The 15,604-nt window shown below is 42.2% G+C and overlaps 1 protein-coding gene across 1 annotated transcript; it reads right to left on the bottom strand.

The window, feature by feature from the left end:
* Nucleotides 1-988: 988 nt before the first annotated feature.
* On the bottom strand, nucleotides 989-15,047 carry LOC307035199 (C-type mannose receptor 2-like). Its single transcript, XM_079674268.1, has 11 exons — nucleotides 13,056-15,047; nucleotides 12,709-12,866; nucleotides 10,411-12,043; nucleotides 10,119-10,201; nucleotides 9,704-10,044; nucleotides 3,949-4,036; nucleotides 3,600-3,769; nucleotides 3,002-3,224; nucleotides 2,075-2,407; nucleotides 1,872-1,969; nucleotides 989-1,408 (listed from the first exon to the last, which is right to left on the bottom strand). Exons 6-11 carry the CDS (start codon nucleotides 3,983-3,985, stop codon nucleotides 1,289-1,291), a joined length of 981 nt encoding a protein of 326 aa, XP_079530394.1. The 5' UTR covers nucleotides 3,986-4,036; nucleotides 9,704-10,044; nucleotides 10,119-10,201; nucleotides 10,411-12,043; nucleotides 12,709-12,866; nucleotides 13,056-15,047; the 3' UTR covers nucleotides 989-1,288.
* Nucleotides 15,048-15,604: the final 557 nt, after the last annotated feature.

Genomic DNA, 15,604 nt, shown 5'->3' on the forward strand with positions numbered 1-15,604 from the left:
CACTAAGAACCAATAATACTTTATGGTTTAATATGTTGATTTCATTGTCTTGAGTTACAGGATGCTGTGTTAACTACAATATTTCATTTGACTGAGTTACACACAGTAGGAGGTTATTCCTTCAAGAAAAGGGGAAATGCTGTGTCCTGTTACTGTAGCCAGAGGGCGCTGTAGGACAGAGAGTTGATATAGGATGCCTGAAGGTGGAAGTTGGATAAAGAAGAATAAAGGAGGAAAGGATAGCACACGTGCCTACGGCTCATACTTTCTACCTACTTGCATACCTACAAAATACCACAAACTTCCAGCTTTATACTTTGGGTATTCTAGTAAAGCATTTGTACATGCTTTAATGTTAAACAAACTTTATTTTCCTTTGTGTCTGGATACCTGTTTCAAACGCTTTGTTTTAGCTGCTCAAAGGGATTTTATTGTCACGGCCTCCATGGAGTTAGAACAGGACTTTTTATTGGAACTGAAAGACTCAGGTAATCTGAACAACACAGTAACTGAACTCTTCAGACAGAAAGAAAGGAGGATGGTTTTTGGGTACAAATAATCAAACGTATTGGTGAGTACTGGCTATAATGACTTTTATTTAACATTGTTGATCTTTTCTTGTCATTTTATGAAGTAAATATTGTTGCTTCTGCTAGAGATGATGTGCGGCGCAGCAGTGAAAGGAGGCTTGTTGAATTGTGTTGTTCGGTGTTCTTGCTTTAGTAATGGCATTCATTCTCTACATTAGAAACCTGTCTGTGACGCAGCGCCCTGTTATACTGCGTTAATGTATCATATTAATGGTTTCTATAGCCGTGACGTCATAATAATGCTAATAGGAGGTGGATTCATTCAGGTAGACGCTACTGAAGGCCTAGGTGTGAAATGCACGGCCTGTTACTGTTTTCAACATAACTCATTTGAAGATATTGTGAGACAAAAAAACAATAATTAGGATGCAAATAAAGAAAAACATTTTTGTCTGAAATTTCATTAAAGGTCATTTTTTTTATTGGTAATTTAATCTTAATCAAAATTCAACTAAAGCCAAACATTTTATTATTATCTCCCACCGGCCAAGCAAACACATTCAATAATAAAAACCCTAAACATATTAAATTCATAAACATATATAACAAGGAAAAGCATCACATTCTCTATCTTCTATCAAAATGATCGTAACTAATTGATTATTCAGATCATTGTTGCAGCTGAATTCTGTAACACGAGGACTTTGAGGAAAGAAATACACTTTTCTCTGATAAAAATCACACACAGCAATTCAGCTTTAGAGCTCATCCGTCTTCTTCTCCTCCTCCTCCTTCTGGAAGACTTGTCCATCCGGCTGCTTCCTCCAGGCCAGTTGGACGTTGTCGTCCAATCCCTGGGCCCTTAGGTTATTTTTCACCTGAGACACAAAAACTCATGATCATTATCGTTCCAATAAAAACAGATGATGTATCTTTAGTTCACTCATCTGAAATGGTAGCTGTTCCCCTTATTTCTTCCAGTGTAAAGGCTTACCTCAGGTTATGGAATAGTATTTGTACATGTTCCTAATGCATTTGGTGGCATGTGGCTAAGTTTCTGCTATTTACTTCTGCACATATTTACACGTCTTCTTCCTAAATGCTTGGGTCCTGTTATTTGTGGCCAAAGTATTGAATGTATAATGGATATAGAATTTCATTCATGTTCCTCTTGGTTCATTTCATTCGTATTGAAATTAATTTACTACATTTTCTTTCGTTGAATTCATTATTCTTTAATAGTTATTTATTTGTTTCCTACCTCTTTCGTCTCTTGTTCTCATGTCATGTGAATTTCCTTTCTGGAGATGATTTTGCATAAAAGTAGAAAACATGATTTACCTCCACCAACATCGCATCCAGAAAAGCGGGGTAGTTCAGATCCACACCGTTTGGTTTCTCCACCCTCACCTTGATCACTTGCATTGAAACAGGCACAGCTAGAAACACAAACAAACTTCATCAGTCACAACGTTTATGGTGTCTTCTTTTTCAACAGACTCAATATCATCACTTGCTTTGACGCAGCTGTGAATTTTACTCACTGTAGCAAATGAATGGTTTCTCCAGTCCACAGTCCAAGTCCTCCCATTTTCCAGAGTTGTCGAAAGCTGCAGCCACACAAACTTTGAGACCTACGTAGTTAGGTTCATTTACCTTCCAGTACTTGAAGGAGGAGTTGCTTCCATCGGACCACTTCCAGGAGTCTCTGTAGAGGCCGATCCAGGCACTATAATGTCCCGACCACAGCTCAACAATCTGCTGGTTCTCTGCCGGGTTTCTCACACTGGCCAGGTCTGTGTGGTTTTCTCTGCAGTAGCTCTGGGCCTCAATCCATGTCATTCTGCTCTCAATGAGGACAAATGTAGCATTCGGCCCTGAAAATAGACCCCAGAGAAGCTGAGTAGAGGCACCACGACATACAGCCTGACATCAATGCCACATCTCTGGTGGTATTGATGCCTTTATAATATAACATATTACATTTAAATCCCACACATGTGTACTTTGTCATTTGTAGTTCTGGGGTTTTTCAACACATGAATGTTGGCAAGAAACTTTAGTAGTATCAGTGGAAGAAGTATTCAGATCTTTGAGTAAAAGCAGGAGTACAACGATGTGAATATACTGTGTTACAGGTTAAAGCTTCATTCAAATGATATTGATTCTATATTGTTCTTATTCTGTTTAGCACAGATGTATAAGATGTAAAACGTACCTACAATTCTGAAACAAGTTTGCAAAGAATTGTGTATAAATCATTTCCTTTTACGTTATCTTTTAAATGAAACCATGTGAGAATTTTAGTGAAAAGGGAAATGTCTTTAGTGGAACTGCTAACTAAAGAAAAAAAAGTCACAAAGAAAAAAAGGTTGTGAACCGCTAGTTAGATAAAGACCAATTAATTGTATTTCAGAAGCTTAAGATATGATTTGAAATGTGTTATATTAATTCTAAGTTTATATTCTTACCTGTGACATCAAAGCAGATCACCCTGAGGCGGGTATTACAAAAATAATCACCCCATGCTCCTGTTCCACCAAAATGAAAATATGAGCATTCCTCATTTTGCCCGTTGTCTGGTTCTCCAGTCCTCCATTGTCTGAACTCCGTCTCCCCCGGTCCGTAGAAGCTTGGGTCTGACATCGACCACTTCCAGGCGTCCCGGTCATCGTGCAGCCCTATCCAGGCTGACTGAAAGCAAGACATTGTTATAATTATTACATCCTGTTGAAGCTTTTAAAGCTGCTGCTTGAGAAAATGTGTATGTTTAATAAAGAGAAGGTTTGTTTTGCCTTCATGAGACCAGCCTTGGTACGTGGTGATCTAAAGGGAATCCCCTCAAGTCAACATTCATTTACAGCCTTGTTACTCTGAACCTCTTCCACTTTATTACAGGGTTTGATGCTATAGCTTTGGCTTAAAACATGTTCAACTCTGTTTTAATACTCAGGTTCCCATAGGACTTTAAAACAGGTTTAGCTTTCTCTAATAATCTCTCCTTTTTAAATTTGACTCTAAAAGAAATGTAATTCATTTGAATCGAAAGACAGAGAAAAGTGACCTCACTTGGTTGTATTGGCCTGCCATGTTGTTCAGGAGCTCCACAACCTCCATGCTGTCTACAGTGGCCAGGTCTGTGTATTTCTCTCTGCAGTATCTCTGGGCTTCAGGCATGTTCTTTGCTTCAGAAACAAAATGGTACTGACGTTCAGCATGTGAGGAGACAGCGCTCAGCCCTGCAGAGACACAGACACTTTGATTAGATTCAATATCAATTACTGAACCAAGTTCTCCAAATTACATTAAAGTTAAACTGTAAATTAAATAACTTAAGTAATTGTCAGTGGGAAACCAAAATAGAAAGTTCTAAAAATGGCTAATGGGATAACATATTTAAAATTAAAATAATAATTACCTGAAAGAGCGATGATGATCAGAAGAGCTTTTTCCATCCTTGTCTCTTCCCTGTTCCTCTCTTTTGGAATGAGACTGGAGATGTGCAGCTGTTGACATTATAGATAAGTTAAATGCAAAGTGGATATGGAACGGACAGCTTTTTTACATCAGGCTTATTTAGTTACATTTGCACATGTATTTACATGTGCAAATGTAACTTTTACAGCTTACAAGCTAATACATTTAAAAGATCACAAAACCGGTGTAAGAATTATTACACTCACTTCCAGCTTCATACTTTGGGTATTCCAGTAAAACATTTGGACATGCTTTAATGTTACATAACATTTATTTTTCTTTGTGTCTGGATACCTGTTTCAAACGCTTTGTTTTAGCTGCTCAAAAGGATTTTACTTTCACGGCAAAGGCTTAAGTCCATGTTCACCCTCTGATGGTGCTTACTGCAAACCAAAATGAACTGAGACACATTCAGAATGTTTAGAGCTGCTTTATATTTAAAAACCTCAAAACTTCAAGAATCAATTTATAGTCTAAAAGGCATTACCTATATTTAAAAAAGAAAAGCGTCTTGTCATCCAGGATCTTGCATATATTCCGGCCAAACATCTCTCACCACTCATCTTATACATTTCCCCCAACAAGAGGACATGCCCTCCATTACAAAGTGCACCATGATGGATGTGGCTGAGGTTGAATTGTTCTCAGGAAGGTTCATGTATAAAGAGAACTGAGCAGTGTCAGAAGCAGGACTCTGTTCATTCCTATATTCCACAATGTGTTTTGACAGAAATAGACTGAACTGACTCGACTTCCAGGATCAGCCTCCATGGAGTTAGAACAGGACTTATTATTGGAACTGAAACACTCAGGTAATCTGAACAACACAGTAACTGAACTCTTCAGACAGAAAGAAAGGAGGATGGTTTTTGGGTACAAATAATCAAACGTATTGGTGAGTACTGGCTATAATGACTTTTATTAAACATTGTTGATATTTTCTTGTCATTTCATGAAGTAAATATTGTTGCTTCTGCTAGAGATGATGTGCGGCGCAGCAGTGAAAGGAGGCTTGTTGAATTGTGTTGTTCGGTGTTCTTGCTTTAGTAATGGCATTCATTCTCTACATTAGAAACCTGTCTGTGACGCAGCGCCCTGTTATACTGCGTTAATGTATCATATTAATGGTTTCTATAGCCGTGACGTCATAATAATGCTATTAGGAGGTGGATTCATTCAGGTAGACGCTACTGAAGGCCTAGGTGTGAAATGCACGGCCTGTTACTGGTTTCAACATAACTCATTTGAAGATATTGTGAGACAAAAAAACAATAATTAGGATGCAAATAAAGAAACATATTTTTGTATGAAATTTCATTAAAGGTCATTTTTTTTATTGGTAATTTAATCTTAATCAAAATTCAACTAAAGCCAAACATTGTATTATTATCTCCCACCGGCCAAGCAAACACATTCAATAGTAAAAACCCTAAACATATTAAATTCATAACCATATATAACAAGGAAAAGCATCACATTCTCTATCTTCTATCAAAATGATCGTAACTAATTGATTATTCAGATCATTGTTGCAGCTGAATTCTGTAACACGAGGACTTTGAGGAAAGAAATACACTTTTCTCTGATAAAAATCACACACAGCAATTCAGCTTTAGAGCTCATCCCTCTTCTTCTCCTCCTCCTGGAAGACTTGTCCATCCGGCTGCTTCCTCCAGGCCAGTTGGACGTTGTCGTCCAATCCCTGGGCCCTTAGGTTCTTTTTCGCCTGAGACACAAAAACTCATGATCATTATGGTTCCAATAAAAACAGATGATGTATCTTTAGTTCACTCATCTGAAATGGTAGCTGTTCCCCTTATTTCTTCCAGTGTAAAGGCTTACCTCAGGTTATGGAATAGTATTTGTACATGTTCCTAATGCATTTGGTGGCATGTGGCTAAGTTTCTGCTATTTACTTCTGCACATATTTACACGTCTTCTTCCTAAATGCTTGGGTCCTGTTATTTGTGGCCAAAGTATTGAATGTATAATGGATATAGAATTTCATTCATGTTCATCTTGGTCCATTTCATTCATATTGTAATTAATTTACTACATTTTCTTTCGTTGAATTAATTATTCTTTAATAGTTATTTATTTGTTTCCTACCTCTTTCGTCTCTTGTTCTCATGTCATGTGAATTTCCTTTCTGGTGATGTTTTTGCATTAAAGTGGAAAACATGATTTACCTCCACCAACATCGCATCCAGAAAAGCTTGGTCGTTCAGATCCACACCGTTTGGTTTCTCCACCCTCACCTTTATTATCACTTGCGTTGAAACAGGCACAACATCTAGAAACTAGGGGTGCACCGAATGGGAAATTCTTCGCCGATACCGAAAATAGGAAACAGTTGGCCGAATGCCGAAAGGCCGAAAATTATTAATATATATATATATTGTATACATTTTTTACCAATGTTGTTCAGCTAGCTGATTATGGAAAAAGACATGATTATGGCAAAACTTAACTTAAATAATAATCACTATTATGGGTCCATAAAACATTTATTCAGCACTTTTGAATGCATACAGTACATTCATTCCAAGTCAAGTGCATTTTCTTTTCTCTGTAGGATAACTACAACAAAGTGCATTCAGAACAAAGCCAAGGTGCTTTAAAACTGCATAAACATCTAGGCCAGTAGGCCTACAACAAACTAGTGTCAATAAAGACTGTAACAGCCAGGCCTTCAACAACAACAAATGCACCTACAAGTTTGGTAACGTGTTGTTGTGATGACGTAATCAAAACGCGGCGACAAGCACGGCGCGCGACCATGCTCGCGGCTGGCTCACAGCCAACATGTCTGCCGCTTGGAGATATTTGAAAATATCAGAGAAAGAGGCGTGGATTACGATTTGTAAAACGTGTTCAGCTGACATTTCTCGAGGGGGTGTAACTGCAAAGACTTTCACCACTTCAGGATTACTCCACCACTTGAAATCAAAACACCCGGACAAATATGCGGAGTATGATCAACGTAACCCTGTGCTCTGACATTCGGTGATATTTTTTCGGCCGAAAGCCGAAATGGCCTTTTTAACCATTTTCGGCCGATAATTTTCGGTGGCCGAATATTCGGTGCATCCCTACTAAAGACACAAACAAACTTCATCAGTCACAACGTTTATGGTGTCTTCTTTTTCAACAGACTCAATATCTTCACTTGCTTTACTCGCTGTAGCAAATGAATGGTTTCTTCACTCCACAGTCCAAGTCCTCCCATTTTCCAGAGTTGTGGAAAGCTGCAGCCACACACACCTTTAAAGCACTGAGGTCAGGTTTATTTGCTGCCCAGTACTTGAAGGAAGAGTTACTTCCATCGGACCACTTCCAGGAGTCTCTGTAAAGGCCGATCCAATACAAACCCCCTCCAGGTAACAGGTGAAATAACTGCTGGTTCTCCGCTGGGTTTCTCACACTGGCCAGGTCTGTGTGGTGTCCTCTGCAGTAGCTCTGGGCCTCAGTCCATGTCATGTACCTGTCAATGCGGACAAATGTGTCACGATCACAGGTACAGATCAGAACCCAATAGCACGACTCAGATACAACCAGTGTATAGCAATGTTCAGTTTATTCAGGTCAGGGACAGGCAGGGTCAAAATCAGGAAATCCATCAGACAGGCAACCAGAACCAGACAGGGAGCAGGCAGGAACTCGAGATCCTTAAACAGGCAGGCAGGGATCAAAAACCGGGCAGGACAAAAATCTAGGCTAGAGAACAACACTCACTGGAGAGCTTGGCGGAAACGACAAGACAATCTGGCAAAGGACAAGTGATAGTGAGGTGGTATAAATACTGTGGAGTGATGAGGGAATGAGTAACAGGTGAGGGGAAGGGCTGGGGAGACCAGGTGAGGGAAGTGAGCTGATTACAAGGGCCACCAAACAAACAATAATAGAAGTGTCTAACTTGTGACAGAACCCCCCCCCCCCCCCCCCTCTATGGACGGCTCCTGACATCCCACGTGGTTGATCGGGATGAGCCTGGTGAAAGTCAGTAATGAGAGATGGGTCAAAGATACTGCAAGCGGGCACCCATGAACGCTCTTCAGGACCATAACCCTCCCAGTGTACCCAGGGTAGGATGAATCTTCATAGAAGGGGGCAGACGCAGGCGGACAGCTGCAGGATTGATGACTCATATGGGAAATGGGCCTACAAAACGGGGGGACAACTTCTTTGACTCAACTCTGAGAGGGAGATCCCGTGTGGAGAGCCAGACACGTTGCCCTGGGGAGTACTGTGGAGCTGGCTTGCGACGGCGATTGGCGGTCCGTTGATAACGGTCGGAAGAGCACAGGAGCGCGGAGCGGGCCTTTAACCACATGCGTCGACATCGGCTTACAAACGTCTGTGCAGATGGGACGCTGGCCTCACGTTCCTGTGCAGGGAAAAGGGGTGGCTGGTATCCGCAGGAGTATGGAATGGAGAAAGACCAGTATCAGAACTAGGAAGGGTGTTGTGGGCAGACTCAACCCATATAATCTGCCTCGACCAGGAGGAGGGAGTGGAGGAGGCTAGACAGCGTAAGGCAGTCTCCATCTCCTGGTTCATTCGCTCTGCTTGACCATTGGACTGGGGATGCAATCCGGACGAGAGACTGAGACTGGCTCCCAGCAGCCTGCAAAACTCGGGCCAAAAACGAGAAGTAAATTGTGGTCCCCGATCAGACACAACGTCACTGGGGAGACCATGCAGCCTGAACACATGTTGTAGCATGATTTCAGACGTTTCCTTGGCAGTAGGTAATTTGGTTGATGGAATAAGCAGGGAAGACTTGGAAAACTGGTCTATGACTGTGAGTATGACTGTGTTACCGTCTGAGGGTGGTAGTCCAGTGACAAAATCCAAGGAGATGTGGGACCAGGGACGATGAGGGATAGGCAAGGGATGAAGAAGACCGGAGGGAGGTCTTATTTTGGGAGCAGACTAGGCAAGCAGCAATGAATTCCTTGGTATCCTTCTCCATGGAAGATCACCAAAATCCCTGTCGAATCAGGGCTAGGGACCGTCTCACTCCTGAGTGACAAGCCAGGCGAGAAGTATGACCCCACTGGAGAACCTGGGTACGGAGAGTGGCAGGAACAAACAGACAGTTAACAGGACAGGCACTTGGGGCTGGGTGTTCAGCATGAGAGCGCTTGACCTTATCCTCCACCTCCCAGGTCACCAGACCAATGACACATTTAGAAGCGATGATATTCTCAGTAAGAGATGGAGAGCTCTCAGGGCGTCAGGTTTGATGTCCTTAGAACCAGGTCGAGACAGGGCGTCAGGTTTGATGTTCTTAGAACCAGGTCTGTATGAAAGAGAAAAATCAAAGCGCGTGCAAAACAGAGCCCACCTGGCTTGACGAGAGTTCAGCCGCTTAGCTGAACGGATGTACTCCAAATGTTTGTGGTCAGTCCAGACCACACAAGGCTGCTCTGCTCCCTCCAACCAGTGTCTCCATTCTTCCAGGGCAAGTTTCACTGCCAACAGTTCTCGATTTCCAATGTCATAATTTCTTTCTGCTGGGGACAGCTTCCGAGAGAAGAAGGCACACGGGTGCATCTTCTGATCCTCGGCCGACCGTTGAGAAAGAACTGCCCCAACTCCAGTGTCCGACGCATCTACCTCTACAGTAAACTGCCGAGTAGAATCTGGAAAATTCAAAATAGGAGCAGAGGTGAAGCGTGACTTTAACTTACCAAAAGCCCCTTCGGCCACAGAGGACCACTGGAAGGGAATGTTCTGAGAGGTGAGAGCTGTGAGAGGGGCTGCCACCAAACTGTAGTTTTGAATGAACCTCCGGTAGAAGTTGGCAAAACCCAGAAAGCGTTGGAGCTCCTTGCGTGTTGAAGGGCGTGGCCAGTCAGTCACCGCCTTGGTCTTGTCAGGATCCATCTTGATGTTTCCGGTGGAGACCACAAATCCCAGGAAAGGGACTTATGTGGTGTGGAACACACACTTCTCGGCCTTGACAAAGGGGTGGTTCTCCAAGAGCCTCTGGAGGACTAGGCGAACATGGACCACATGCTCCTGTTTTGACCTGGAAAAAATCAAAATGTCATCCAGGTATACAAAAACACAGATATTGAGTAGATCCCGCAGAACATCATTCACCAACCCCTGGAAGACTGCAGGTGCATTGGTGAGTCCAAAAGCCATGACTAAATACTCATAATGTCCACTAGGAGTGTTAAATCCTGAGAAAAAAGAGAGAACAAAGATGTAAGCAAATTGTGTTTTATACAATTGTATGTTAGTATGACATCATAACTGCAATAGGTATATGTTGTTTTAAAATTATGCCTATTGTCTATAAATTAAGACTATTGTTATAGATAGATAGATAGATAGATAGATAGATAGATAGATGGGGTTATTAAGCCTACATTCTTCTGTTTGACTGTACCTGCAGTTCCTCCCTGACTTCCATCACTTTCTCTCTCTCTCTTTCTCTCTGCCTGTCCTCTTCCTTAGCAAAGCTGAGCTTCGACTGACGTAGTCTTTTCATTATATCTGAGTCAGTGTAAAAAGAAAACAATACAATATTACATCTTCGATGTTTTACTCAAATTGAAATGAAAGAAAAGCATTACAACGTTTGTTAAAAGGTAATCCTTCTGACATTGGATGGATGTAATTAACTTTAGCTCTCTAGCTAGTTTATTCACGCAATTTAAACCAAAGTTTAGCCTATAGTTGCAATATAAGTTAGTGTGCATGTTGTCGGACGTCCACTGACTGCTGGTCCTATGATGTCCTGTGAGGTACAGAAACGAAAGCAGGCCGCTGGACTCACATCTCTAGATACCTCATCACTCCTCCGCTGCAACGATACAAGCCCGAGCTGCGGTGGTTTGTTGATACCGTTGATACAGCGCTGCGTTATACATGTTGTCTTCTTCTGTTTGCTTTAATCGAGGCCGCGTAGTTATGCAACGCCCCCATGGTCAGTAAATGGAAGTACTACAAAGAACCCCAGTTGCAGTTATTTCACAAGTTTTGTTACAAAACAGCTCGGAAAATATTACCGAGGTCCGGACCTCGGTGACCTCAATGGTAGATACGGCCATGTCGACTATGGTACGAAACTCGATGGAGTAATCGGACACAGATCTCCCTCGTTGCGCTAGGTTAAATAGTCCCCGAGCGACCTCTCTTCCGGGTGTAGAGTGATCAAAGACTTTACGCAGTTCATCGGAGAATAGGCTTACAGACGAGCAGGCAGAGGATTGTCTCTCCCATTCGGCGGTACCCCAGTCTTTAGCTTTGCCCGTGAGAAGAGAGACAATATACGCCACCCGGGATCTTTCTGTTGGGAAGGCGGAAGGCTGAAGCTCGAAGGCGAGGGAACATTGGACCAGGAATGGTCTGCACGAACCTGGGGCTCCAGAGCAGCGTTCCGGAGGAGGCAGATGTGAATCCGATGCCGGAGGATTCTGGATTCGAACAGCGGAAGCTGGAGTTAGTTCCGGACTTTGGACCGTAGCAGGAAGGTTCTGAAGATGATCACGGAGATTCACAAAGGTCCGTTCGTGACGAGCGGCCATCTCCTGCATAGCTTCAGCCATGAAGGTAAGCTGCTGCTCGTGGCGTTGTAACATGATATCTTGCGTCAGCAGTTCTGTCGCTGAGTCGGCTGGGTTCATGTTGGCCAGATTGTACTGTCATGATCACAGGTACAGATCACAACCCAATAACACGACTCAGATACAACCAGTGTATAGCAATGTTCAGTTTATTCAGGTCAGGGACAGGCAGGGTCAGAACCAGGAAATCCGTCAGACAGGCAACCAGAACTCGCGATCCGTAAACAGGCAGGCAGGGATCAAAAACCGGGCAGGACAAAAATCTAGGCTAGAGAACAACACTCACTGGAGAGCTTGGCGGAAACGACAAGACAATCTGGCAAAGGACAAGTGATAGTGAGGTGGTATAAATACTGTGGAGTGATGAGGGAATGAGTAACAGGTGAGGGGAAGGGCTGGGGAGACCAGGTGAGGGAAGTGAGCTGATTACAAGGGCCTGGAGGAAGGCGGGATCTGAAATGACAGGAGAGTTTAGATGAGCCACCAAACAAACAATAATAGAAGTGTCTAACTTGTGACAAAATGTAGCATTCGGCCCTGAAAATGGACCCCAGAGAAGCTGAGTAGAGGCACCATGACATACAGCCTGACATCAATGCCACATCTCTGGTGGTATTGATGCCGTTATAATAGAAAATATTACATTTAAATCCCACACATGTGTACTTTGTCATTTGTATTTCTGGTGTTTTTCAACACATGAATGTTGGCAAGAAACTTTAGTAGTATCAGTGGAAGAAGTATTCAGATATTTTAGTAAAAGCAGGAGTACAACAATGTGAGTATATTCTGTTACAGGTTAAAGCTTCATTCAAATGATATTGATTCTATATTGTTCTTATTCTGTTTAGCACAGATCTATAAGATGTAAAACGTACCTACAATTCTGAAACAAGTTTGCAAAAAATTGTGTACACATCATTTCCTTTTACATTATCTTTTAAATGAAACCATGTGAGAACTTTAGTGAAAATCATAGACATCTGAATCATGACAAGGAGTCACAAGAAAAAAGGTTAGTTAGATAAAGATCAATGCATTGTATTTCAGAAGCCTTAAATGTGTTTTAAATGTGTTTTTAAATGTGTTTAATATTAATTTAAAGTTTATATTCTTACCTGTCCCGGTCATCGTGCAGCCCTATCCAGGCTGACTGAAAGCAAGACATTTTTATAATTGTTTTTCTCTCTGCAGTATCTCTGTGCTTCAGACATGGTCTTTGCTTCATAAACAAAATGGTACTGACGTTCAGCATGTGAGGAGACAGCGCTCAGCCCTGCAGAGACACAGACACTTTGATTAGATTCAGTATCAATTACTGAACCGACTTCTCCAAATTACATTAAAGTTAAACTGTAAATTAAACAACTTAAGTAATTGTCAGAGGGAAACCACAATACAAAGTACTAACATTTGCTAATAGATAAGATGCAGTATTTTAAATGAAAATATTTAAAACTCTTGCCTGAAAGAGCGATGATGATCAGACAAACTTATTCCATCCTTGTCTCTTCCCTGCTCTTCTCTTTTGGACTGAGACTGTAGATGTGCAGCTTTTTACATTATACATTAGGTTAAACATTAACTAACATTATGCATTGGTTAGCTGCACTCTTTGACCTAATGCAAAGTGGATATCGGTTTATTATATCAGGCTTATTTACTTACATTTGCACATGCATTTACAAGAAAAGACCAATAGAGAAATATGGGCTATGGGTGATACACAGCAGAAAAACCAAATGACAACTGTATTTCAATGCAGCCACCACGAAAATGTCCTTCAACGGCCCGCGCACTTCCTTGGGTCTTGGGTCGGGAAGGTTCCTAACGGAGTGAAATGACTCAAAGGTTCCTCAGTGTCAGGCGTGATAAGAGCTAATCAGATTCTCTAGATCAGGGGTTGGCAACCCCTGGCACACGTGCCACCATTGGCAGGCGGCACCGTAACCAGTGGCACACTAGGAATAAGTGGAATAAGCAAAATATTAAAATTGTATTTTCGGATCCTGAACGAGACCGCCGCCAGAGCGCGCCTCCCCGTTAACTGCAGAACGAAGCCATGCATGCAACGCAGCCCCGCTCTCTTTAACGGCCCGTCCACACGGCGGCGTGCGTTGAAGCTTCAACGCTTCTGCCCTTTCACTTTGAATGGGGTGATGTCACGTTTCGCCGAAGTGTATTGTGGGAGTGAAGCGTAGATTTGCTCGCGTTGCTGTCGACGAAAGTTGAGCAATGTTCAACTTTTGAAGCTTCGGCGGAAGCGTCAGCCAATCGAATCGTATGCCAGTACAAGCTCTAGCCATTCAAACCGCGTGGTTGTGTGTCCAGGGCGGGAGATTCATGTGATTGGTTGTTGGTCGAGTTTCAGCCCCCCCCCGCCGGCAAGCGATAACGCACGCCGCCATGTGGACAGGCCGTAACTCCAGGCCGTAACTCCAGCAGGCCGTAACTCCAGGCGACTTTCTGCCGCTTTCCTCCGTGGTGCAGTGCTGATCGTTTCACCACGGAGGAAAGCACTTCACTAATTGCAGTACCCATAAGGAGCTGTACAAATGCCGCAGTTTTTGCGTGGCTGTGTATTTAGTTGAAAGCCCAGTGGCGATCTGCTCATCTCTCATCTAAATAATATGCTACACAGGGGCGGACTGGCCATCTGTGTGTGATGGAGAATCACAGAACGGACGGTCATCCTTATTATTATGCCGTTCAAACCAATTATTTAAATTGATTTAAACGGCATAATGTAGCCTAAGTTGCGCTGACAGGTGAAAGAGGTACCCACACTGCTTCCCCGCAGCGAGGCTCCCCCCACCCTCCCGTTGACAGTTCACGAGCGCCAAGCTCCCCCCGTTGCCAATTCACGATCGTCGGCACAATGATCACAATCAAAAAGGTTGCCGACCCCTGCTCTAGATGATAGGAAAAGAGCTTCAGTGCTTCCTTTAGTTTAGGATACACTCGACCACCCTTTTCGAAATGAAAGGAGAAAATGTTGTATATTTTTTTATGTAATAATGTTGTTCACTTTTGTTCATGTTTATAAATCATCACCGCAAAGTATCTACATGCTCTTATAGTAATCTACTGGTTCCTCATGGCAGACACACATCCATAACATCCGCTGGCCAATCATTAACAGCCTAATGTAAGTGCAGTCAGATTCTCTTTGCACCGCAGTTGTCTTTTCCTGAGTCCTGATGTATTCTCCTTTGCATTTTCTCTTAACCCTATGATGTTTAACTCAGAAGTTAAGGAATAGCGGTTTGGAAAAGACGATAGGATAATTTTTTGAAATTCAACCGCAACCCGTGTGGTCATCAATGCAACTTGTTAGAAAAATATCACTCATCACCGGCTTGAGCTTCAATATCAGGATCCATATATTTATTATCCTCTCAATAATGTGAGTAGTCATTACATGCAGAGCATCAACTAGTTCAGTCAGTATTTTCCAAAACAACTCCAAGAGCCACATTACACTGAAGCACGAATGGCAAAATAAGGAAACGGAGGTAAAGGAAAGGATCACATATACATATTCAAAGTTCTGTGGCTTCCATTGACTTCCTGCTGACTCTTCCAATGAATTCATCAGTCCATCTTTGGTCTGTTCCCCTTTTCGTCATTTGCATATAGCTGATACTGCATGTTTGTTTTTAAAGTTTATGTGGGTGTCCTTGTAAAAGCAGTGTGTTTGTTTTACATGTTCAAATGTTTGCATGTAGTTTGTTAGGAAATACTGTTGCCCATGTCTTGTCCAGGGCTCCATTGGATGATTCATTCTCAATGGGACTTGGTTGAATAATTGTATAAAAACAAGAAATTTAAAAAATATTGCGTGAGGCGATTGAAAAATAACTCAACTTAACTTATGTCAAACAATCAGTATCAGAATCAAAATCAGAATAACTTTATTCGTCGCACCGAGGGGACATTTGCATTTGTTACAGCAAGAAAAGAGCCAAAGACAGCTTAATGTTAACCAACAAGCATGCATACAAAATATTAAAG

Source organism: Notothenia rossii (assembly GCF_949606895.1).
Source record: "Notothenia rossii genome assembly, chromosome: 4".
NCBI classification, from domain to species: domain Eukaryota; kingdom Metazoa; phylum Chordata; class Actinopteri; order Perciformes; family Nototheniidae; genus Notothenia; species Notothenia rossii.

Excerpts from the sequence above, each read along its gene's own strand:
- LOC307035199 (XM_079674268.1), bottom strand. The coding sequence starts at position 3,985 with ATGGAAAAAGCTCTTCTGATCATCATCGCTCTTTCAG. Across the intron at positions 3,225-3,599 it reads TGGCAGGCCAATACAACCAA|TCAGCCTGGATAGGGCTGCA; the intron begins GTGAGGTCACTT and ends TCTTGCTTTCAG. Across the intron at positions 1,970-2,074 it reads GAAACCATTCATTTGCTACA|CTGTGCCTGTTTCAATGCAA; the intron begins GTGAGTAAAATT and ends TTGTGTTTCTAG.